Here is a 26124-nt window from a genome sequence, read left to right as displayed (position 1 = left end):
TACCTTCCAAACTAGGGTTTCCCAAACTTGGGTCCCCAGCTGTTTTTGGACTACAACTCCCATCATCCCTAGCAGGACCAGTGGTCAGGGGTGGTGGGAATTGTAGTCCAAAAACAGCTGGAGCTCCAGATTTGGGAAACTGTTCTAAACAAATACCTAATATATTCTATAGGTGTCCTACAAATCATACCTGACGGACGCCAACCTTCTCTTTAAGATGGCAAAAAATGGGATTCCTCAGTCAATTTAGGCATAAAAAGGGGTCTCGGAAGAAGATAAAAATCTTATGGGTAGGTTCATATGGGAGGAGGCGGTATCTCAGATAGCCTGGCACTAACCTTGTTAGGATTCAAAGATGTATTACTATACTGGATCCAGTCACTTTGGGCCATGACAGCAACTTCCGGCTTATCTGGAGGCAAGGAATCCAACAATTTAGAAAAAAAAAACAGACCTGTGGCTTTTCCTTCTCTGCTGCAGATAAGCCTGCTTCTCTTCAGTGGAGCTTTTGTCCTACCAAAGCTGTCCTTCACACCTCCGGAAAAGGCGCCATGCTTGTGGCAGAACTACAGTCGCTTCCGGCTGCTCCTGGCCCTGATTTCCATCACTGTTGCTGCCTTGCACTTTACCAACAACCATTTAGCAAAGGCACGCTTGCTGCATTCCCAGAAGCACCGTCAGGCTTTCACCAGCTTTTACGAAGTGGCAGTGCTGGCTCGCATAGAAGCCATCCTCTGCGCCCTGCTGCTGACGATCACCATGCTGAAGGTGAGGAAGAGCAGAGGGGGAACAGAAATCTTCCCAAGGCCATCTCCATCCGGCACACACATGAATGCATACCCTCCAACACTTTTGTGCCCCAAATCAGGATGTCAGGAGGGGCTCTGGTGCTTGTCAGCAGGGTCGTGCCAGAGCTGACTTGTACCAGAGCTAGCATCTTTTGGTCCGGCACTCTGAACTCGCACCAGAGGGCCAGGCCAATAACAGGACATTCTGGGATCCAAACAGAAGCTGGGATTGGCTTGTATGCATTCCTCCATTGCACACAATGACTTGGAACACAATCCCCACACAAATGGGGGTTGCCTGTATATTTTATGCTTGTTTTATGTATCTTATATTATTATTATCTTTAATAAATGATAATGATAATATCAATAAAATATTTTTAAAGTGGAAGTCAGGCAGAAAGCACCATAAAACAGCCAGCCAGCCAAAGTTAGTTTAGTTTGGAATGAAATGTTCTTTGGGAGGAAGCCAATAGATATTCTAGAGCAGGCTGTTCCATGGCTGAGATGTGACAATAGAGAAACCCTAGTTATGTGTTCTCATTAACCAAAAGTCAAAGGTTAATGACCAGCACTTTGAACATAGCCTGGAAATGAACCAGAATTTGGTGAAGCTGGTGAAGATGATCTGTATGACGTGACTGTCCTCTTTATTTCTCCCAGAGTTTAGGGACAGTGTGCATATACACAAACTGTTAATAGCAATCTAAGGCAACAACACACTGTTCTATCAGACCTGCTACTGCAAAACTAAATACAACCAATTTATTTCTAAATGTGTGGGAGGGACCCCCCGCCACAAAATGGTTTTAATATGGGGATTAAGCTGTCCCTGCTTATTGAGAATTGAATCTGCTCGTTCACTACATAGCTCCACTTTGGGTTCTGTTTCCTCATAATGTGAAATGGAAAGTTGGGAGTTGGCTTTATATAGATAGACGAAATGGTTAATTTTCTCCCCCAAACCAGACAGACTGGTTGGCAACTCTGGCTGCAGTCCTGTAATGTAGAGCCTAATGTTGTCCCTTTTTAAGTCAGCAGGACAGTCCCAGAAATAACTATTTCCAGGATGGTAGCCAGGAAAATTGCGAGGTACATAAAAGATTTCAGATACAGATCAACACAAATTAGCACATAACGATTTATAGGCATGGATGCCTCCCTGCAAGCAAAGTAAAAATATTGTTAACAAATAAATAAATAAATAAAACAGGGAAAGGAAAAAGGAGATATAAAGCTCACTGCAGAGAGCTGAGAATTGGGCCCCAGAGGCCACCCACAAACAGTGCCACTGATTGCAGCCTTTGTTTGAATTTTGACACCTGAGCAAGCATGACCATGTATTTTCCCTTCACTGTGACACATCCTTCTCTCCTCTTGGCCACAACCACTTGGCTAACAATTTCAGAATACATCTCCCATCTCTTATAAAAGAGAATATTTATTAAAATGGTCCCCTTCGTGCATAGCAAAATGTCTGTTTTGGAAAGCACCGAGCCAGATCTATTAACAATCACAATGATGCATAGGTTCTTGTTAACGTGCCTCTTAAATGATGCTGTAATGACCTTATAATTGTCATTGAAGCTGCTACCGAGGGATAATCTTGGTGCCATTCCTTTCCATGTGCTGCCTAATGAATCTGCACAGGGAGACCCATCTGCTCCATCCAAGCTTGGATGTATTCGAATTAGAGCTTTGTTGCTGCCTCTTGTTTCCTTAATGAACAATGAAGGAACACACAGAGCAGATAAATAAAGGCTGCCCAAAGCTTCGGCTGTGAAGTCAGCAGGAAAGACAGCAGGGGAGCTGAGAATTTCCGTGGGTGGGAATTTCCAACAAACAGTATTGCTGTTTGTCCAAAAGCAGCCTTTATGTCCTTAAATTGAAGCAGCCAACTTCCTTAGGTCCTTCACATACACAAGAAACTCAGGTGGCTGTACCCACAATATTTTCACTCCTATCACTGATGTGACACTCAACATTTATATTCCAAACCAACAGCCAGGCCTTATTAGCTAAAACGGCTTCTCTAGTTTTGAGCATCTTCCCTTTGAGGTTCTCATTTATTGGACTGTGACACCAAGCATTAGAGCTGCTTCCCTTGACCGATGCTTATGGTTGTGATGATGGCTGCTGTTTGTTATCTTGATGTAGCCTTGCGATAATATCCCTTGGCTCTCCTCCTGTGATAAGGGAACAGAGAAAGTGTTCTCAACGGCTTCTTCCCTTCAAAGAGGCAAGTCTCTGAACTAGCTTCTTCTTCTTTTTCTTTCTAGATGGTGCAACAGCTGCGCTTTGTCCGGAGATGGTCTGTGTTTGGGAAAACCCTCCAGCATGCCTTGAGGGAGCTAGTGGCTATCAAACTCATCTTCCTCTTCTTCCTTCTCATCTGTGCCAAGTGTGGCTGTTTAGTAGGTTATAAAAAGAATGGGGTGAGGGAGAATGAGAATGAGAAGTCAGTGCATGGGGAAATGATGCATGCTATTCTAAGGTTTCTCCTGCCCACCCCAAAATAGGGGGAGGAGGGGAAACACTGATCCTACCATATATATATATATATATATATATATATATATATGGTGTGTATGTGTGTGTGTGTGTGTGTGTGTATATATATACATACATATATATATATATATATATATATATATATATATATATATATATATATGTATGTATGTATATAAAATCTCCCCAACCTTTTTCTTTTCTTCTTCATTGTTCAGGCCTTCTCTTCAACTGTGGAAGAGTTCAGGACACTCCCTTGTGCCTTTTCAGCTCTGCTTTCCACTCTCTGTGGGAAGATCACTTTCCTCCAGTCTTTGATGCAAGTTTCCCCTATCCTGGGGACAACATACATCCTAAGCTTTGGAGCTGGCGTGCTCTGGATGGTGCAGAGCTTCCTTTGTGCCTCTGTCCTTAACAGTTACCGTACTGTCCATTCTGAGATCTACCATCCAGCTATTGAGCTTCAGGATTATGAGATGATTGAGTTTTTGGTGAAAAGGTTGAAGCTGTGGCTAGGACTCAGCAAAACCAAAGAGGTAAGTGAGATAAAACACCCAAAGCAATAAAGGTGGAGGGTGGGGAGAAAAGAAAGAAAGAAAAAGGGAATGGGGAATATAGCACTTTTCCGCACAGTCCTGTCTCAAGGGGAAGAGATGGAAAGTGAGAATGTGGCTGCTCTGTGGTGCTTTTCTATGCTTGCTCTAGCACCACATGATGTGGTGGTAACTTGCAATACAAGCCACAAGAAGGCAGCTTCACAGGGTTGAACTATTAATGCATAGCAGCTTCCCAGCTGTAAACAGCTGTTTACATAAATGAAATGACCATTTGAATGTCTTTTTTGTATGAGCTGTTCTCTTCTAAATAGACTTGAGTATGATAATGCTGTAAGCTTGATTTCAGAATCAGTTTTGAGACCTTTCTCTATATCTCACAGCACAATGTATGTAAAGAATGGCAGCCTAGCTTGTCCCCATGGTGGCTGAATTAGTTTCCCCAGACAACAGGAAAAAGAGTTTGCAACAGATTTTGACCTCTTTGCCTTTCAGTTTCGCCACAAGGTGAAATTTGAAGGGATGGACTCCCTGATTTCCCACTCTTCTGGAAACTCCAAACCGTCTCGCCTTCCTTCTCCGGGCACCAACTTTCACTGTGTTACTGCAACCATTTCTTCCTTCAGCTCTGAAGAGCTGGTGCTTCCCGAGAGCCCCATCCCTGATCCTTGCAATGTAGACTTTTACCTGGAGCACCTGCCATCCGCAGTCAACGATCTCCTGGACGGCTTTGACAGGGTCCTAAAGCTGATGGAGGATGTGTGCCATCTTGAGACCAGCTTAGAGGAGACTCAGAGGAGAATTTGCAAGAAGAAGGGGCAGAAAAGCCATCCCATGGAAAAGGTAGCAACACTCGCCTCAAGAACCAGCTTAGGGCTGCCGAGAACTTACAGCACCTTCTCAGAGTCTGCCTTAGCCAGGCTCAGAGCTCACCATGTCAGGATTTCCAGCCGCAGTGCCACTGAAGGGGGCAAGCAGCACCCAGTGGATACAGTATCTCAGCAAAGCTCAACAGGATACAAGGTTCTGGTGGGCAACCCTCCAGCTTCAGGCCACATCTTCCGAAGCACTCTTCCCTGGCCGGCCCATTTGTTCAAAAAGAGACCCAGGAGTGAGGAAGGGCAGGGATATCCATGTTGCGACGTGCTTCAGAGACAGATCCCTTTAAAGAGGAGAGCGTGGCAGACTGAAGGAACAGGTGACATGTAGACAACCTCTGTGTGGGTTTAACTGAGCACAAGAGCCGGTACCTGTTTGTTTTCCCTCCTCATGCTTCACTCACATAATGCACCTCACTGGAGAAGTAGGGTCCAGATTAACCTCCTTGCCTTTGTTATCTTTCAGGGTACTACAAATTGGGTGAGCTCTGCCTAGAATGCCTTAAGTTTTCTGCACAGGTAAAATCAGAATTATAGTGGTGCGTGTAAAGTACTTTGTAGTGTATTACGTTATTTACAATCTAGCACAGTAGCTTTGTGCAGTCCTACTGTATTTTTGTACTACTGTCTGGAATGAAATACCTACAAGGAAGGTACAGGCATGGGCAACCTCAGGACAAGGGCCCAAATGCAGCCTCCAAGCCTCTTTATCAGGCTTTTCAAACACTCTCCAAGCCACATCTTCCTTACCAACTCTCCACCCTCCTTGGCCCTGCTGCACTCCTGCGTATTTCTGCCTGACTGAAATGCCTTCTTTAATGCCTCTTGCTTGTCTGGTTAGAGGATGTGTGTGTGTCAGTATTCTATGGGACAGCCTAAGGGAGCAGAACTTCTAGCTAGCTACATTAAGCATTACATTCTTGAAGTTGCTGCAAAAATACATCTGTAGTCACAGCCTTTGAGAACTTGTCATGTCTGTATTAAAACAATACATACGTCCAACATACTATGCTTACTACCAAGTCCTTCATTAGCCTCTGAGGGCAGGAGCCAGCAGAAGCCTTGCACAAAGGGGCCTCCCCCCCTTCTCTCCTTGACATTGGCTTGGGGTTTGGGGGCAAGGACTTCCAGAACAGCATAGAGGAAGGGGATATGCTTGTGCAGATGGAGCATTTGTAACAGCACAATGCAATCAGCATTTTTCATCAAGTTCCTGTAACTAGTTTCACATACGGGAGATAATCACATCACCGGTAATGAGCCCTTCACTGTAGGTTTACATCTCTTATACTTCTGCAAATGGTGGTGGTGGGGGGAGGAACACACAGCAAGACCTGAGCCCAGAAAAGAAACTGGCAGTGAGAGAACAGAGTGTATACGTTTTATGTTTTCACATTTCATCTTAGTAAAGAGAAACATACAAACTTCCTGGTGTGTGCCAGTGAGAAAAGATCTGTCTCACTGAATAACTGAGAGGGCTGTATGGGAGCCTGCAATGCTTTGAGATAAGCCCATTTAGTACTTTAGTTCAACCAAACATTAACCACCTGTTTCTAGGACTGCTGCCGATTAACCCTCGGAATAAGAGTAGGTTGTAGTTTATGTTTTTGGTAGAAACAGACCCTAATCAAGGACCCTAGTAAGGCAATGATGCGACTGTCAGTTTGTAACAGAGGAGACAAGCCTAACTTTCCTGTCCCTTAGTAGCACTGCAGTCCAAACACATTCAGTTCGCTCTATATACATCACACTTTGCCATTTTCACCAATAGCAACCATTTCCCTAAGATGATAGTTTGCTCTAGTTGCAGTAGACTTGTAAAGTATGATGGGCAACAGCAAGTCAAGTTGACTGCTGACCCAGTACAGAGCCTGCAGCATTTTCTACTCCAGCGGTTGGTCCCTAACACCATAGATCCAGGCCATGATGCAGTTTGGCGGCAGAGATCCCATGCTTCTGGAGTCCGTATAAAGAGAGCTAAGCCTCATTAGCTGTCACAAACTCGATTCTGTAGCTTCGTTACATTGTAAAATTGTTCATCCACGTGGCTGGTTTGCTCAAGCAGCCACTGCCTTTCTTGCTCATCCACAATCAGTCTGAGTGTTACTTCATGGAAGACAACATTTACTCCCACCTAGAGAGTGCACAAGATAATAATCCAAGTTAACTTTAGGGTCTGCCACAAATACAGAGTCAACTAAAGATGGTTCTGCTACATAAGGAATACTTATTAGCGCACCTCCTTGAAATGAATCTTTTTGAACATGCCAATACTGGCTTCATTTTCCAATCCAATTTTAGCTTCAAAGGTGTTTAGTCCCAGGCGAGTCATTCCTACAGGATAGAAGATTAGAAATAAGCTACTGTCTCTACTCTTGTCAATTTCATTTGGGAAGGTTGATCACATGTTCTGCATGCAGTATGTCCCATTTTCTCTCCCTGGCATCTCCAGGTAGGGTTGGAAATGTCTGAAACCCTTGAGAGCCACTGTTAGCAAGTGTTGATAATACTAAGTGAGACGAAGTGATGAGCTTACTCGGTATAAGGCAGCTTCCTATGTTTCTACTATTATAGGCGATTGAAGGCTCTGTGTTCCAAGTATAAGCAGAAAAGTAAACTCATTAGCAAGGTATCTTAAAACTCTATGGCAGAATTTCAAAGTCTTTGAATGGAAATCTTCTACCGCTATTGATGTACACGGAAGTTATTCCTCCATGCATATGCAGCACCTCCAACACTTTCCAACTTCACGCCAGACACTCTTACCATAGGACATCATGATCAGAGTGGCTTCCTTGCCAAATCCTCTGCCACGATAGCTTGCCTCTGAAAGAGAGGAGCAGGGGAGAATTAAGAACTGTATCTGTTTCCAGGTTCATCTAGAACAAAGTTGGGGAACCTTTGGCCAACAGGAGGGTCTAGAATTTGAAATGGGTATCTCTCACGCACCTTAGAATCTTCTTAATTCTAGGCACTTTTTTAAGACCAGAAAGTACAATATATGCAGCATTATGTATTTTCTTACAGAAAGATCAATCAGGCTAAAGGGATACAGGGATAGGTGAAGAAAAAAAGAAGAGGCAGCTCCTTTCTTGCACATTTAGTAAGATTTAGGCTTCATTTCTGAAAAATTCAGGACTGACAAAATACAACCCTGGCAGCTTGCACTGACTTACCAAGGAATGACGCTAGGTCAGGTTGCAATAGTTGTGCCAGACATTTGTGCACAGGATGCTTGTTTATAACCTATTTTATTTTTTGTTGGCTTTGGTCACTTCTGCTGAAGAGACAATGAAGTAACTTGCTAAAGGCTGAAATATTGATGGGCCCATAAATTATAGAAGCGTTAGGTTACCTGCAATCATGATTTCGATCTCTCCGAGTGTTGGATCTTCACTGTCTGTGAGGAACAAGTTCACATCGCCCACCATGCAGTCTTCCTCCGTGGTTGTCTGCTTAGACCACTTATCTGTGTCAAGCACTATAAATGTGCATTCTGGGGAATTTTTTAAAAAAGAAGCAGGTCCAATGGAGAACATTTAAAACCATTTTAAATGAAACCAGGGTCAACTAATATAGTAATTAATGGCAACCAGCACAATGTAAGAAGCTTCCTCCTTGACTTGGAATGAGAGATCTCTTGCTTCAGGCTGGGTGCAAAAGCCAATGCAACTCTTTCCCTGTCCCTCAAACCCTTAGGAAAATACAGAACTCTGGGAAGAATTTAATCTCACCTAATGTCAATTTGGGCCAAACCAAATGGGCAAGTGTTTGATGGGCCTATTCACTTTTAAAAAATATTAAAATCAGTGTGCAGGAGTTAGGAAAGAAATGTGTCTGCTCCCCTTCGCAGGAAAAAAAAAGGCCCATCTGAATTTTTATGTGGTACCCGTAAGTAAGAAGGATGTTATAGTTCAGTTCCTGTGTACCTAACCACAGGTATTGGGCTAAAGAGAAGAACTTCTACAGCATCCAGAGAACATTGCATGGAAAGTTATCTAAGTGTGGATAACGATAGATACCATGTTTAGGTAGCTGATATGCGATTCTTGGGTACTTGTGTATTCTGCGGTTTTGGCCCTGAGTACCTTCCAAGATTTAATTTTGCTCAGAATAAAGTTGCCATCTATTTCTACACAGTCCAAATTAGTTATTACCATGTTAAACTGATCAGCAGCTGAAATTTTAACATGGAAGAATCAATTTTATATGAATGGACCTTTAAATAAACTAGACAACATACGTGCTCGCTACCCCCATCTTCAAGTCCTGACAAATATTTTAAAATCTCACTGTCTGCATCTTCCCGCCAACTGCGCTGCATCTCATATTCCTGTTCCAGGCTTAATGGCTCTGATGCAGTCAGACGCTGCAGCTCTTCAGACTTCATCCACTCATGGTACCTGGTGAGAAAATCCAGAGAGGGAATATATTCCTCTTCAGAACATTGCCTACTATGTTCTGTTGGAAAGGTAAACAAGATCTCCACCATGAACCCATTTGAGGCATGAAATGACTGGTCCAGGCAAACTAATACCAACATTCTATTCTATTTCTTCACAACCTGAAATAGGCACCACACAGACAGAAGACATTATTCTTAATGGCTGTGTTCACCAAGGTTTAACTCTCATTCCACTTGTACTTAGGCTGCCATTGAATGGGGGGGGGGGGAGCTGCACCTGGAGACAATGTATTTAGAACAAAATACAACCTCTATTCCTGATATTTTCTGAGAGGGTGCCCCAGGCCCTGCCTTCCATATATACATATCTCTCATGTAGTAATGACAGATATATTACCAGTAAGCAATAAATATGTACATTTCTAATAATTCCCAAATACGTTGTTCTTACTGCTTACAACTGAGGTTTCCAAATGCCTGCAGAGTTAAAAATTAAGGCTGTAATCCTAATGCATACTAGTTTAGGAGAAAGCTCCACCACACTCAGTGGAATGTACATCTCAGTAAACATGCACCAGACAGCAGTGATAAGTTCTTGGTAGTCTAGACAAAAGGTTACCATTACCATCATCCCCCCCCCCGCCCACAAGCACAGATGATTGATTTTGCCCACCTGTGCATATTTCAGACCTGGACATACCTGCAGTTTTGTTATCTCAAAATGTAGGAGGTGTTATCAAAAATATTCCTATGAACATATGTGAAAATTTGAATTTTTTAAAAAAGAAAAGTTAAAATCCCCCACAACTTTTGCATATCTGCCCAATTAATATCAATAAACTGATCCATTAATACTTGCAGATCAGAGCAGTTACAGGTAACTTCAGTGCTTATGGCTCAAGCAGTTTATCTGTTTGTTCCACTTGGAATGCAAATTAACAAACACATATTACAAACACACATATATAAAAAAATCTTTTGCAAAGAAATATGTAAAGATGACTTAACATTCCAGACCTCTAAAGTCAATGTTTCCCCCCCAAACTGGAGATTTGGCAAAGTATCTGTTTCATACTTGGGTACATGAGCAGAGGTATATGGCACCAGGGTCACCCTCTTTCCCTGCAGTACAGTATTCTGGTTAATTCTCATAGCTCCAAGCCTGCAACAAACAAGATTATGTTAGTGATACACTTTTTCAAAATAAATGTTATTGGTTCAGTTTTGAAATAAGAATGAACAACAACAAATGAGAGCAAAATATAACAATGCTATACAGAGGAATCATACATATCAATTTTAATATACAATCGGTCCAATTATATACAATAAAGTGTAAGATACACAATTTAAAGGGCAGCTGCAATATATTTGTGTACATAAAATGTCGTTTACCATGGTTCATTTGTGAGAGATATAATCTGTAATTTGACCAAAATAATTGCCGAGAGTATCTTGAAGCAGATGAACTGCAAGAAAACCCTACTTATTTAATATTTCTCTTTGCCCCACCCCCACCAGAAATGGTACAATGTTTAATAACAAAGAAAAAAACTACAGTGGTAGTACAAGAATTATGAAGCAACTGCAAAGGAGGTCCGGACTACTTAGTCATGCAGCAATAAAGCATTTGCTACACTGTGATTGAAACACAGGATAATTACAGCAGTTCATAATTGACATCCAGGATTCAGAAGTTAAAACAGGAGGATGAGGAGGTGGAGGTGGTTGAGTGTCCGGGTGCAACCACACCGACAGCATTCCCTGGAAATAAATTCCACAATTTTGCTTGCGCACTGCATGGAATTTATTCCATAACATTTATACACCACTTGAAGAAAACAAACAAACCTCAAAGCGGGTTACAAAAAAAAGGAATTAACTTTGCACGTAACTTCTCCAGAGGCGACAATGAAGACTTCAATCGGGGAGCCACTTTCGCAAGAGATCTTCCCCCACATACTACTCCTAATCTCCAGACAGGCAGCATTTGGCCGCAATCTACACCTGAACCAGAGAAAGAAAGACAAGCTCCACCTTAAACCCACCCAAAGCCACGCGAGCGCCTATTTACCTCGCTCCTCTACCATCCTAACACAAGCCGCACGCACGCACGCGCAGTGGCCAAACTCTCCTTCCCGGTCGCGCTACGGTAGCCGCCGAGTCTCAATCCGACCAGCGTCTTTCCCAACCACCGACCGACGCATACAGACACACACCCCGCCCCCGTGGTCACGTGCCATCAAGAGATGGGACCAATCGGCGTAGAAAGCGATTCCAGAAGTCGTGGTCACGCGCGCGGAAAGCTCGGCTGTTGGCGGCTTTTTGCTTGGCGTAGAAGCGCTGTTTCCCTCCCTCCCCACTGCCCCGCCTACCCTCCCTCAGCGACTCCGCTTGCGCGCGTGCGCCGTCGGCGGGTTCCCCTTGCTCGCGCCGGTAATGAGGGAAAACGACGGTTGGGAGTTGCTGGGCCGGACGTTGCCGTGGAGCCGAGCGAGGAGCGCCGGCGCGGCGGGTAATGAGGCTTGTTGTGAGGAGTTTTTTTTTTTGAGTGGGTGGCAGAGGGGGCTCCGGTGGTGGCGGCGGGGCGAAGTTCTGTGTGGCGACAGAAGGGGAAGCGGGCTGGCGGCCTGAGGCGGGTCAGGGAAAGGGTTGGCGGGGAAGACGTGGCATTCCCGACGACGCTCCTTCCCGCGCGGCTCTCCGGAGGAGGCTTTTAAATAGGCGCAGGCTGTGTGTGACTGTTCTGCCTGTCTCTGGGCTGTTCCCCCCTGAAGGAGACCGCGCAGAGGACTGCAGAAGTGCCTCCTCCGCTCGGCGTGAGCATCTTCCCAAACAGCGAGGAAGATCTGCTGCCTATCAGGTGCAGGCGGTGGTCACGCGGTTGTCTGTATCTGTTCGGAGACCCAGTACACGTGTGCGTGTGTGAATTCACAGACGCATATATGGGGAGAGGGAAATGTCCATGCAATTGCTTGTGGGTGCATCTCTCTCCATGGGCATAGCCAGGATTTATGTTGTGGGGGTGACAGGACACCCACCTGTCATCATCCTCTGGCTGGCTGGCTCTGTCTAGCAGATTTGGAATGAAATGTCCCAACAATCGTTGCTTTAAATTGCTTTCTTTTGACCCCAAGTGCTCAGAAAAAAATCTGTCAAAATCTCCCTACAATTTCTACTTTGAGTATTTTTATTTTTTACTTTATGGGGGGAGGGGCAGCTGCATAGTGTACTGGTGGAGTAAGAAGCCTCTGAAGTAAAGCGGAAGCTGGTAGTTTCCAGTCTTTTTTTAGGATGAAGCACAGCCTTGTAAATAAGGCCACAAAAATTACTAACCTGCAGATGTTCTTATTAACCTACTAAGAGGCTAGTGATGTGCTTTTCCAGGCTGGCTGTGGAGGAGGGGCAGCCCCTCCTATTAGCTGACTAATAATATGCAGAATGGTGAAGAAAGGATGGAGTGATTCATCTCCAATATGCTAGCTTGCTACATTTCTTTGCTGATTGTGAAGGAAACATCCGTACTTCCTCTTTTGTTAGTATGGAAGCCAATCCCCCCTTCCCCACCCATTCACATGCCTTTATAGAAGTCCTGCTCACCTATGGCCTCTAGGCCAGTGTGCAAAAATACAAGTATACAAGTGGTATTCCCCCCCCCCCCCCAAACTATCTAAGTGGACAGTTACATCTGTGGATTTTACTTTGTCATTATATTTGAATCAGGCTTTCTGGTTTGACACTGACTCCAAATATCATTCCTTAACATTTGCTTTGTCTGCGCCTTGTAGTCTTGTGCTTCAAATAACTGATGGAGCAATCCTAACCCCTTGCGGGGAGCAACAGAACAGCAGCTCAACCACTGCATCCCAAGCTTTACTGCTTATAGTGACTAGAATCAAAAGTGGTGGGTGCCTTGGGGGGGGGGGACTATAAAAGCTCCAGGCAGGCTCAGCAGAGTGCCCAAGGATTGAGACCTGCAGGGCTTTGGAACCAGAAGATTCCAAGCTGCCAGGCCCTGCCCCAAAATGCCTCATTTCAGATCTCTCTGTTGGCTTATAGTGGTAGAATCACTGTTGGTAGCTTTCCATTTCTCTGGGTACAGCAGCGGAGGCTGGCAGGAGCTGGTAGAGGGTCCCCTCTACCTTATCCTCATCTTCCTTCAGCAGCAGAGATTAAAAGGGTTAGGAGTACATTCTGAGTCTTCAGATAAGAGGCCCTCTTTATCGTATTTTCTGTTCAGGGTAGTAATTGCATACATCCAATCTGAGTGGCCATAGAAAGTCCAGGTAAAACTTTCCCATGCCGTGCACTAAGATGCAAACAGGAGTAGGAGCTAGGAAATTCAGGACAGAGTGGTTTCTTCAACAAAGAGCCCAGCCTCAGCCAAAGAAGGGGACTTTTGAGTAAATGATCAGGGGTAAGAAAGCAGGGCCTTGGAAATCCTTGCTTTTTGTATTCAGGTACATGCAGTGCCTTCCATGGTACTTACACTTTGCCTGTAACTTTCTCTGGCTCTCTGGTTCTCTTTTTGGTTCAGTGGAATTGCTAATGTGTTAGATAAGAATCTTAGTGCCAACTCATACAATACAGTATGGGTCCCCCCCCCATGTAAACATTTAGAAATTTTCCAGCACGCACACTTGCATGAAGAAACTCATCACGTGGGGTAGCATGTTATGGATGGTGTTTTCCTCATTGTTGTAAAAGGTCTGTGTAGACTGAGGCTTTCCTGCCTATTTAAGCCTTGCTCCAGTACCATACTATAATTCTGTTTGGGTGGAGATTGTATTAGGGCCAATAAAATGCCACAAAAAGTAAGCTTTCAAGTTCTGTTGCAGCTGCATTTGGAATAGCATGTACAGTTTGGGTTGTCTCACCACTTAAACAATATTGTGGAGTTGGAAAAGGTTCAGAAAAGGGCAACCAAAATGATGAAGGGGATGGAGCACCTCTCGTATGAGGAAAGGTTGAAGCATTCAGGGCTTTTTAGTTTAGAGCAAAGGTAAGAGGCAGCATGAAAGGAGATATCCATGTCATGCATAATTTTATATACTTCTAACACTAGAATTTGTGGACATCTACTGAAGCTGAATATTGGAGGATTCAGGACAGAGAAAAGAAAGTTACTCTCTACACAGCACATAGTTAAAGTATAGAATTCACTCCCACAGAAGGCACTGATGGCCCCCAACTTGGGTGCCTTTAAAAAAGGTTAAACAAATTCATGGAGGTTAAGGCTGCCAGAAAGTTTTGAACCCCTATAACACAGCTTTCACCAACCTGGTGCTGTCCAAATATTTAGGCCATAAATCCCAGTACAAAATTTATGGAAGGCACCAGACTTAGCAGGCTTCCTTTCAACTAAGTCCCACTTGGTTCAGTTGCACTTTCAAGTAACTATGCATATGATTGTAACTGTAACCTTCAAGTAAAACATCTAACAATTATATTTAATTGTTAGCAACCAATTGTCATGAATGCTTGTTCAGGAGATGTGTAAATTGTAAAGTAAGTGACTTAATTTAAATAAAAGATCTTAAATCTATTTTCCCCTTAGTGATTATAATCCATTCAAGTGTGTTACTATATCATCTGGCTAGATTATATACTTTTAGAGTGACAGGAGAACCTTAGTTTTGATCCTTGTTTTTGATGTGGCTGGTATTTCACTAGATTCTCTAAAAGGATTATGGACTTTAGTGAGAATTATGCAATTTGCAATGCATAGAATCATAGAATCATAGAGTTGGAAGAGACCACAAGGGCCATTGAGTCCAACCCCCTGCCAAGCAGGAAACACCATCAGAGCACTCCTGACATATGGTTGTCAAGCCTCTGCTTAAAGACCTCCAAAGAAGGAGACTCCACCACACTCCTTGGCAGCAAATTCCACTGTCGAACAGCTCTTACTGTCAGGAAGTTCTTCCTAATGTTTAGGTGGAATCTTCTTTCTTATAGTTTGGATCCATTGCTCCGTGTCCGCTTCTCTGGAGCAGCAGAAAACAACCTTTCTCCCTCCTCTATGTGATATCCTTTTATATATTTGAACATGGCTATCATATCACCCCTTAACCTCCTCTTCTCCAGGCTAAACATGCCCAGCTCCCTTAGCTGTTCCTCATAAGGCATCGTTTCCAGGCCTTTGACCATTTTGGTTGCCCTCCTCTGGACACATTCCAGTTTGTCAGTGTCCTTCTTGAACTGTGGTGCCCAGAACTGGACACAGTACTCCAGGTGAGGTCTGACCAGAGCAGAATACAGTGGCACTATTACTTCCCTTGATCTAGATGCTATACTCCTATTGATGCAGCCCAGAATTGCATTGGCTTTTTTAGCTGCCGCGTCACACTGTTGGCTCATGTCAAGTTTGTGGTCAACCAAGACTCCTAGATCCTTTTCACATGTACTGCTCTCAAGCCAGGTGTCACCCATCTTGTATTTGTGCCACTCATTTTTTTTGCCCAAGTGCAATACTTTACATTTCTCCCTGTTAAAATTCATCTTGTTTGTTTTGGCCCAGTTCTCTAATCTGTCAAGGTCGTTTTGAAGTGTGATCCTGTCCTCTGGGGTGTTAGCCACCCCTCCCAGTTTGGTGTCATCTGCAAATTTGATCAGGATGCCCTTGAGTCCATCATCCAAGTCGTTGATAAAGATGTTGAATAAGACCGGGCCAAGACAGAACCCTGTGACACCCCACTAGTCACTCTTCTCCAGGATGAAGAGGAACCATTGATGAGCACCCTTTGGGTTCGGTCAGTCAGCCAGTTACAAATCCACTGAGTGGTAGCATAGTCAAGACCGCATTTTACCAGCTTCTTTACAAGTATATCATGGGGCACCTTGTCAAGTGAAGAATTCTGATTTCAAATTTAAACTAGCTGATTTGGGGGAATCTGTTTACTTTTCTTTCCAGAGAAGGTAGGCAGCAATACTACTAGACTTGCATTAATGCACAGTGATGAACTGCAGTTACCGCTTGCTTTGTTGACTCCTGTAAACAGCTGATAAAATTTCTTTCAGGTTAACAGTGGTTGGATCAAAAGGAACTGACATCTCTCATCGGCTTCAACATGGCTGGAGGCATTACTGATACAGGAGAGCTGTACTCACCTTACGTGAGTATTTAGCATTACTACAGTCTCTTGCTGGAGACAAGCAGCACAGTTATGCTCTGTATTTCCTGCTCCTGTTTCTTCATGGTCCCCCCCCCCCACATTCTTGTTTTGATTTTAAATTGTGATAGGCATTTTATACTTGTGTTACAATGCATTTGGAAAAAAACTCAGGAAACTTTTCTAATACAAGGACTTGCTTGCTCTTTTCACCCACACATGCTCTAAAAGCTTATCAAACTTGTGTTTTTAAACATGCTTTGATGCTTAGCAAACCTTGCCAAATACCCTCTATTGAGTCTCTGGTGAATATTCAAAGTGTGTAATTGCACTAAAGCTGCATCAGCGAATAAGGTTGCTTCAACATATGTTAGATTATGATAGATATAATACTAACAAGAGGGAAAAGAATCCCAAATATCAGAGGCAAGAGGAACTAAGTAATTTGGGTAGTGGATAGACTAGCCAGAAATTAGATGTGGCGAATTTTATCCCATGCTTTCCTTCCAGTCATGGAAGTCTCTTTGATCCAGCAGAGGATTCCATGAACAGTTGGAGGTGATTTTCATTAGTTCCGCTTTTGTGCTGCTATCACCTTCATACCCTCCCCATCTATTTTTTTTAAAAATATTTTTTATTAAAGAATTTCTTGGTTTATAAAAGTACGCACATTGTTTCTTTTTTCAAGTTCTAAAGTCCTTTCTACAGATTAGTTACATTTGACATCAGACATTAGTGTTGTATACAGTATAAGGTTGGGGGAAGAAGAGGGGGAGGGCCCCCCTCCCCATCTTTTCTAGGGAATTGGAGGATCCTCTGACACAGTATGGTGAAGAAAGGGGAAATTTGCAAAAAATCACCTCCCTTTTTTGTCTGCAGATGCCTGTATGGGCACAAAGAACCTTCCATGTAAAGGAGGACAGCATTGGTTACAACTTGGCACCTTCAAAGCAGTTTTCAGACTTGTGCCATTTAGTGATGTAGTTGTGCAAAGTTACACCAGGCTGTTCTTCTGTGAAGCTGAACAGGTGTTGTCCTGTAATTTCACTGAATGGAAGGCTATCTGGAAGCCATATGTAAAAGGCTCTTCAGGGAAGAGCAGTGTGCAAGCATACTAAATACATGATTATACTTTTCTGGTTGTGAAGTCTTTAGGGCAGTGACACATTCTCTTACAGTCTAGACCGCTTCATGTAACAATAAAAAGACATGTGCACAAAGAATGTGCAAAAGATTCCTGGGTGCATGTTTACATCAGTCAGTGCAGAGGCATTCTGCAACACAGGGGACAAAGGTTTTTAAAATTTGTGTAGCTTTCTTAAATAGCTGGTGGGCTGTGCTTGCCCCAGTAGGCTCTGTTCTGTTTCCATAGTTGGAATTCTTGTTGCTGCCATCTTGCAGCAACAAGTGGTTAAAACATCAGGAAAGTATTTTCTTAATATAAAAATTGAGATAAACAAAGAGGCTTTCAAAGCAGTGCACATACATACACAAGAGTTGAGAGTTGCTGAAGCTGCATCCTCTGATGCCCTTTTATGGCATACCAGTGGACTCTGTCCTCCTTCCTAATATATAACCCATCACAGCTCTCTGTCAAAGCTATCCTCATGAGTGGTGGTTTTCTGATTGCAAGTGATTTTTGAGAAGACATTAATCGGATAGTGATGCTTGCTGGTACATTTAGTCCAAGGAAGATTGATCTCAATCTTCAAGGGGAAAAATAGACTCCCAAGATGTTAAATTACCAAGTACCTTACAGATTGAAAATTATAGCATTGCAGAAATCTTCAGGCTGTTGAGCATAAAAATGGTACTTGTCTCATTTTTGGAGGGCCCAAAATATGATTCTACCAGTATCAGAAATAAATCTTCCCTCCCTATACTGTTCTTTTTAATCAGTCAAAGAAAACCTCCAAGGTTTCTGTCCTCAAAGGCTTCGTGTGCAGAACCAATTAAGGCCTAGAGCCAGGAGTTGGTGTATGCAGGGAATGACAGTTCTGCCCAACGAGTTAAAAAAATCGCTTTGCAAACTGACATCTACTGTTTCATCCTCTGGGAAAGCAGTCAAAAGATGCATTTGCTGTTCAGATGCCAGTAAGTACAGGAGGACCTTGTTCTCTCAAAGAGAAGTGAATGGCTATGCATAAAAGGTCTCTGAAGGATGCATTTGTAGTTCAGAACTTCTGCCATGAGCATTTGGTTTATAAACTGTATACGTTCCCTGTTCTTAAGGTAATTTTATTTATGGTTACTTTTGGTTTAAAAATTGTGTGTTTGACAGTGGACATGAATTCCAGGTAGATGGTTGTCTTCTGATAATGGGCATTCCAGTAATTTTAATAAGGGGAAGGTAGCCATCAGTGGTGCTCTTTCTCTCATCCTCCCTGCACTACTTTCTTGCACTTCAAGTCTAATGGATACTGTATCTTAGATGACACAAGATTTTAATAAGTTTAAATTATTTTCCTGCTAGTGCCCAGGGCTCATAGGAAGCAGCTGTATACTGAGTGTGGCCATTAGTTCATCTGCTTCAATGTTGTCTGAATTGGCTAGTAGTTGCTCTCCAGGGTTTCAAGAAGAAATCTTTCCCAGCTCTACTTAGAGATGGTAGGGTTTGAATCTGGAGTCTTTTACATTCAGATATTGTCATCTGTCACTGAGCTGCCACCTTAATTACCCATTGTGGTTCTGACTTACCAAATCTATTCATACATGAGTTCTTCATGCTACGTTTTAATACAGAACTGTTTTAGTTATGAGGGCACTGCCCCACAAATAGTAATGACTCTTGTTTTTGCTGCAGATAGAGCCAGTGTTGAACCTACAGGATAAAGCAGATTAAAAATAGAAATTGTGGAATCTGAGCCCCTTGAGGTAGTTCCATTTTAGCACTTTGTACTGTGGGAAGGCAAGTAGGTTTTTACTAAACAAAAGAGCAAATTTCTTTTGCTGTTACTATTAATGTAATGTTCTTCAATAAACAAGAATAATGCCTGGTCTTAGCCTGACATTTAAATGTAAGAACTGAGGCAGGAACTAATTCAGAATAGCTCTTCTTAAGGGTTGATTTTACTGACAACAAGCTTGTCATGCAGATATTCCCATTCGTTAACAAGATTCCTCTGGTGTCCCAATAAGGGAAAATTTCCATCTGCTTCACTGCTAAATATACTTGGGAGGAAAATTACTTGTCAGACTCCTGTTTGGCTAATAGTTGGCAAGCTGTGGAATGCTCCTTTAATACCTCACACCCTATATTGGCTCCTCATGGGTGAAGTTGAGTAACTGTACCACCCTTCCCCCTATAAAAAAACCTCAGCCTCTTTGCAACACCTTTAGTTTCAGAGAATCTTTCCTTTGGAGTTAGAAACATGGCAAGTGAGAGAACTTCAGGACTTGAGTAAAGGGCTTCGTGTCATAGGGTAGGGACAGTCACTGATACAACTCACATGATGTTTTGAGGCTATGTCCTTTCACCAGCATGTCTGGTCTTTCTGCTTAACTCTTGCTATGTGGAGAAGGAGATTTTATCTGTAATCTCCCTCATCCTGAAGGCTTAGGTTGGGAAAACAAGAAATAAACTATTGGGCTATTGGAAAGTTGTGGTTTGCAGAGGGTTTGCAGAGGTGTTTTTTCTTTTTTTAAAAAAACAACTGTTAATATTTCTAAGGCCAAACATTAAACACTACCTAACTGTGTAAGTATGAGCTAAAAAGCATTTTTCTACTGAGACGATAATATTTTCTATAAAACTGCACCATTATAGTAGCCATGTTGGTTTGGATTGTCTATGGAGGCTGCTGCTTTCTGGCCATTTTGGGATTGCTAGCCAAACAGTCTTTTTTAACAACTAAAAGTCACATGATTTTAACATTTATGATTTCTTTAATTGCAGGTTGGCCTGGTTTACATGTTCAATCTCATAGTTGGGACTGGAGCTCTGACTATGCCAAAGGCCTTTGCCACTGCTGGTTGGCTTGTCAGCCTCATCCTAATAATGTTCTTGGGGTTCATGAGGTAAGAGTTTTCTGCATGTCAGTTTCCATTAACAATCTACTGGGAACTTGTAAATCCCAAAGGTGTCACTTGTATCTAAGTAATACAGTCCATTTGTCACCCAGCCATTGTGATTTCAATAAGAAAGTTGTGCCTTGGCCTTGAGGGAGTGTTTTACATAAGGCAGATCAGACAGTATTCTTACCTAGTTCATTCCCCCACATGTGCTGAAGAGTAAGAATGCACTTTCCTCCCTGCCCATTTGGCACATCAGCCCTTGCCTCCATTGCCACCTTACATCCATACATAGGTGTTCTAATATGGGGTGCATTTGCTCGAGTTCTGTGGTCAGACATTGGACATTTATTGCACATTCTGAGCCCACACATGTGGCACATTAAATGTGAACACCCTGTTTGAACGTTATGTACAATAGCATCAGAGGCAAGACAGGTGATGCTTGGATGGACAGGGAGCAGAACTTGCTCTAGCTTCCTGCCACGTGTAGAGTAGCAATCTGGGTACAGTCTGAATTTTATCCAGTGAGGCCTAGCATCTGTCTCACGGATACCAGAAATTACTGGATACCTGCCCATTTAAGATGGTAGGAAAGAGAGTTCTCTCTTCCTTCTATCCCATTTCTGAGTTTTCTGTCTGTGGCCAAGTCAAAAGGACTTTGCTCTTTTACGTTTCCTCACACTTGATGTTGTTATCTCTCATGGATTAGGATTGTCTTTTGCTCCTTAGAGGAATTATGTTTGTTAATAGTAGTGAAAAGCTGATGAAACTTTAACATTGCAAAAGTCAAACCTCATCAAAACAACTTTGGTTGTAGAATAGGAGGTTAACAGGGACTACTGCCAGGCTTGGTCCTTGGCATCTTCCTCCCAGGCTTCATAGGAGCATGATTTATTCAGTAGCTGGATGATCTGAAATGAGTTGCTAGGTATCTTGAGCACAATTGGAAAAAAGATTTGTGAATCTGACCAAGCACAATATAGAGGCCAGTTGCAGACTTTTGAGGTGGTGGTGAGGGTATTTCTGCCTCCTTACCACTTTTGGGTGAGCTGAATTGTGTCTAGCTAAACTTTTCTTGGTTTTTTGTTTGTTTGTTTGTTTGGTTTAGGTTATTAAATTCAGGCTCCTGGGCAGGAGCAGCTACCCTGGTGTGCGGAAAACTTGTTTGCTATGTCCTTTCCCTTTAGCTTCTGAGAACCAATATATAAAGCTGATTATTAGCTGATAGTGTGTAGCATATGCTCCACAATACTAAGGTGTCATTTTTCTGATTAAAGGTAAAACCTTGCTTTAAATTTAAAAATAAAATAAAAAGTGTGTGTGTGTGTGTGTGTGTGTGTGTGTGTGTGTGTGTCATCTTAATTGATAATCTACTATCATGAATGTCAGGGATCCACAAAAGTCAGCTGATCTGTAGGGACCACAAGTCTCTCTTGGGTGACCTCCTTCTGTATGTCCAAGATTTGAGAGACCATTCCCCCCCTTGTGTTTCCACTGGAAAAGGGGTGCACTTACTGCAATTGGGACGCGGGTGGCGCTGTGGTCTAAACCACAGAGCCTAGGGCTTGCCGATTGGAAGGTCAGCAGTTCGAATCTCCGCGACGGGGTGAGCTCCTGTTGTTCGGTCCCAGCTCCTGCCCACCTAGCAGTTCAAAAGCACATCAAGTGCAAGTAGATAAATAGATACCACTCCGACGGGAAGGTAAATGGTGTTTCCATGTGCTGCTCTGGTTCTCCAGAAGCGGTTTAGTCATGCTGGCCATATGACCCGGAAGCTGTCTGCAGACAAATGCTGACTCCCTCTGCCTATAGAGCGAGATGAGCACTCAAGCCCAGAGTCATCCGCTACTGGACCTAACGGTCAGGGGTACCTTTACCTTTACTGCAATTGGGAGAAACAGACTGTATCCTTCCTTTGAAATCTGACACCCAGGAAATTGCATAAGGAGGGGTCAATCTTGCATATTTGTTGCAGCATGCTTTGGGGATGGACAGAAGAAGCAAGATGCTCTCTAAAACTTGACGAGAAGTAAAAAAACCTGACCCAGTCTCCTCTGTTGCAGAGGGATTGCTGGTGACACAACTAATGGTTATCTACCAAGGCCAGCCTAAATTTTGTGGGCTTCCGATGAATGTGCCTGCTGCTTTAATTTGTTGCAGTTATTTTATGTACTTTACTGTTCCATTGTAAAAGTATTGCCTTTCAACATTGGACAGGGATACTCTCTTCCAGTGCCCTTTTACCCTGGGTTGAGACTGGATTGCTTTCATGTTGAGACATAATCTTATAAATTGCTTAACATCTGTGAAAGGAAAGGCATTATAAAAGTGTAAGTTCTGTTGGATGGGAAGCATAAATCCTTGCAGTACCAGTGACTGAATTGCTTCTGAGGCTTTGTAAAAGAGATTATTTCAGAACCTTGAAGCCTGCCTGTAGCATTCTCTGTCTCATGCTTTGATTTCTTTTCCAATTCATTTCTTGATGTTGTTGGGATATGGGTTGGTTTGCAATTACTGTATATATTTTGTATCAGCCTTGAAATGCTGCCCACTGGTGCCAAGTCGTTTGAGATTTTTTTACCCTGATCCTTCCATTCCTCTGTTTTGCACTTCTGGCTCCCTAATATCCTCTGGAGAATGCTCAGTGTAGTAAAAGAACATAGGGGAAATTATCCAGGCCTCTGGATGTTGCTGCTGTGCTCTAATCCTAGCAAAACTAATTTCTCATTCAAACTTGATAAATGAGTTCAGTTGGTGAAGCAGTAAGAAACCATTTTTGTGGTTTAAATAAGATTGATTGTAGTTTTTAGTAAAAATGAGAGAGAAACCTTAACATGGTCATCTAACTGGGGTAATGGCAATTCATTTATAAGATCAACAAAGCAAATGGTAATGGGGAATGGGGACAACTGATTGATCACTTGCTCTCAGCTATCTTCCTGGCAGCTCTTGGAAAATGTTTTCAGTCCTTCACTTTTTAAATCTTTTAAGTGGTTCCTCTAACTCTGTCCAGCATTAGGTCTTTGAGTGCATTTGGGTACCCAAGTGATCAGTCTTTTAGACTGATATAGTTCTGTCAGTATCTTATTTGTTTATTTAAATAATTTTGCCCCACTTTGCACTATGTATCTCAAAACAGCTTGTAGAAAAAATAAACATATATTATGCAATGAAGCTGAATGTCGGACTATTCAGGACAGGCAAAACAATGTATTTCTCCAAACAGTGCATAGTTAAATATGGAATTCATTCTAACAAGGGGCAGTTACGGCCACCAACTTGGATGCCTTTAAAAGATAATTAGACAAATTCAAGGCTACTAGCCATGATGGCTATAATTTGCCTCCAAGGTCAGTGGAGTTGCTGGAAACCATAGAAGAGGAAAATGTTTTTGTGTGCGAGTGCTGCTTGCAGACTTCCTTAAGGCATCTTGTTGGCACTGAGAGAGCAGGATGCTGGACTAGGTGGGCCATTGGTCTGATGCAGCAGGGCTTTTTTTACGTTCTTATCTTGTTCAGATTATTTATTGGCCCTCATCCAGCCCACTACTGTGTCCAGGCATTGGTCCAGGTCTGCCTTTCCTGATTGAGATGCAATAGAAAAATATAACTGGTTATCAGCATGGTAATGACACCTTGCCTCAAATTGCCTAATGACTGATCCCAATGGCTTCATATAGATGGCAAATAACGTTGGAGATAAAATAGTGTTCTGTGGAACCTCATAACATAACAGTGGAACATTCTTCCAATGCTGGTCTCTGCTTATGACCCAAATAGAAACGGAACCACTGTGGCATAGTGCTTCTGATACCCATTCCACATCACTGGCCCAGCAGGATACCACGGTCACTGGTTTTGAAAGTCACCTAGAGATCAAGTAGAAGAAGCAGGGCCACACACTCATCATGGCGACCAAAGCTTTTTAGTCCCATGCACCTTAGCTGCACCTTCCATCCAAGGCACTAAATCTCTTACAGCTACCATGTTGCACCTTATTGTAGATAGTGGAATTGTCCCCCATGACTGCCCATGATCATCCTGGTGTAATTGATGTATAGTGAGATGTCCTATGAAATGTGCTTATCCTATAATTTATTACTCCAGTTAGATTCAGTTCTGTAATTCTTGACATTTGGGGATATAATCCACCAAGATTTGTTCAGCAGGAATTCCATTAAAATAAATGGGAGTAACATAAGAACAGAGACATGAATTTATGCAGCTTTTTTCATTTCAGTTAAGGTTGTTCAGAATATGCTCCTGGTAGATGCAACACTTGTGCACTAGTCTTTCTGCTTTCTTCAATGCTGCCATGCCTGAGAGTCTTTGCTCATGTTAATTTTCTTTTGCCGTACTGCTAAGAAAATGTCCAGACATTATGGGGAGCAAGCAAATTTTCTTTTTCAAGTATCTACACCATTCATGAACAGAGAACAGGGTAGAGAGCATTTCTTTAACATTAGATGAGTCCTCCAGTAAGGGGAGCTGAGCCTCCCTCCTAATTTGTCTTACATTTCTGCACTCCATCACTTTACACACTTTTTGTCCAACTCAGCCCAGCCACAGTACCGTAAGTGAGCTGGATTCTAGTGGAAAAGTCCCTGAAATGATGGAGGACAGGAAAATAGAAGTGTCTGCAGCAGTGCAGCATGGGGAGAATAAGACCAGCTCTCCAAACCCATCTGACTCTTTTGATACAAAATTAGAATCTCTTCCATGCTTTATACATAAACAGGACAGATGCAAGAACAACAATTGTGTGACTGCCCATACTGTGTACAGTCATGCCCTTAATCCCCAATTTTGTTTACACTTTGCACCTTAGAATATATAGGTTAAAGACTGCGTAGGTGGGGATGGAATATTGCAACCCATTGTTATTAACCAACTGGTACTTTTGCCATTTTTCCGCCAGCTACATGACCACAACTTTTGTAATGGAGGCCATGGCTGCTGCAAATGCCCAGCTTCGTTGGAAGAGAATGGAAAAGCACAAGGTTTGTTTGGCATTTCATTTGGTTGCTAATTATTTTTCTTCATTGCTATAAAATCTCAGTGGAGCAGATCTGTTTTCATTTCATTTGTTACGTGTTTACCTTAAAATCTGGCTGTAGATTCTGCACCATGTTGCAAAACTTGACTCATCACAAACCTAGCCATTTTGTCCCTGGCACTGGGATGGATGCTCAGCCTTTTGGTGGACCAGCTGAAGCTATAAGCATGCCAGAAGGCTTTCGGCTGGAGAGGTTTAGTCTTTTTTCCAGCAAGTAAAGACTCCTCTTTTTTACCTCTTGACATTCTGTTTCTTGTCAGAATTCTGAAATTATTCTATATTTTGAACACTTATGCTTATTTCTTACTCTTCTAGGATGATGATGAGGATTCTTCATCTGGCGTTTCTGATAGTGATGTTCTTCTTCCTGAAGGCTACGAGCGATCAGAGACACGACCTATCCTATCTCTTCGTAAGTATCTAGCAAGAAACTTTTCTCACTCCTATGAGTTGCTCTTCAGTGCAGAGAACAAATGAGAAAGTTAGACACAGCCTACTTTCCCTGTGTCTTGTATACACATGCACATGTAGTAGCTTTCTGAGAAACACAATACTAGCATTTTTACAATTCAAGAAAACTAGTTTATCAAGGTATCAAGCCACTGGCAACCCTGTTTTCTCCCTAGCCTTGCTTCCACAGGGTTTCAGTGACACAAAATGTACAACTGAAAACCACCTGAATCTTTTTTATATGAAATCATTTGTGAGTTTCCTTTCAGACCAAAATGTTAACTCTGAGCCAGCATCTTAACTTACAACAACCTATAGCCTTGCAAGTAAAATCCCAAATGTAATAGTTTGCAGAGT

The 26124-nt window shown here is 42.7% G+C and overlaps 3 protein-coding genes across 6 annotated transcripts in view; 2 read left to right on the top strand and 1 right to left on the bottom strand.

Moving 5' to 3' along the window:
* Positions 1-5737, top strand: part of LOC310755363 (polycystin-1-like) — a 78120-nt gene extending 72383 nt beyond the window's left edge. The window contains exons 43-46 of the mRNA XM_083597996.1: positions 481-768; positions 3068-3202; positions 3518-3835; positions 4349-5737. Of these exons, the coding sequence (XP_083454122.1) occupies positions 481-768; positions 3068-3202; positions 3518-3835; positions 4349-5062 (1455 nt within the window). The 3' untranslated portion in view covers positions 5063-5737. The remainder of the gene's footprint in view (positions 1-480; positions 769-3067; positions 3203-3517; positions 3836-4348) is intronic.
* On the bottom strand, positions 5689-11352 carry NAT9 (N-acetyltransferase 9). Of its 3 annotated transcripts, none has more exons than XM_083598321.1 (7): positions 11211-11352; positions 10212-10298; positions 9025-9134; positions 8087-8227; positions 7498-7557; positions 6971-7065; positions 5689-6865 (listed from the first exon to the last, which is right to left on the bottom strand). In XM_083598321.1, exons 2-7 carry the CDS (start codon positions 10286-10288, stop codon positions 6719-6721), a joined length of 630 nt encoding a protein of 209 aa, XP_083454447.1. In that variant the 5' UTR covers positions 10289-10298; positions 11211-11352; the 3' UTR covers positions 5689-6718. The 3 variants fall into 3 exon arrangements, with proteins under 3 accessions (XP_083454447.1, XP_083454448.1, XP_083454449.1); XM_083598322.1 differs by having other exon boundaries at positions 11185-11244; XM_083598323.1 differs by lacking the exon at positions 11211-11352 and adding an exon at positions 10988-11173.
* Positions 11353-11421: 69 nt separating this feature from the next.
* TMEM104 (transmembrane protein 104) overlaps positions 11422-26124 on the top strand; it is a 77256-nt gene continuing 62553 nt past the window's right edge. The window contains exons 1-5 of one of the 2 annotated variants that reach the window (XM_083598216.1): positions 11422-11651; positions 16157-16251; positions 20144-20265; positions 25180-25261; positions 25633-25729. In XM_083598216.1, the coding sequence (XP_083454342.1) occupies positions 16207-16251; positions 20144-20265; positions 25180-25261; positions 25633-25729 (346 nt within the window). In that variant the 5' untranslated portion in view covers positions 11422-11651; positions 16157-16206. The remainder of the gene's footprint in view (positions 11652-16156; positions 16252-20143; positions 20266-25179; positions 25262-25632; positions 25730-26124) is intronic. The other variant, XM_083598217.1, reaches the window with a different exon arrangement.

Source organism: Podarcis filfolensis (genome assembly GCF_964270895.1).
Source record: "Podarcis filfolensis genome assembly, chromosome: 2".
Taxonomy (NCBI): Eukaryota; Metazoa; Chordata; class Lepidosauria; order Squamata; family Lacertidae; genus Podarcis; species Podarcis filfolensis.
This window is presented reverse-complemented; position numbering and strand designations above follow the sequence as displayed.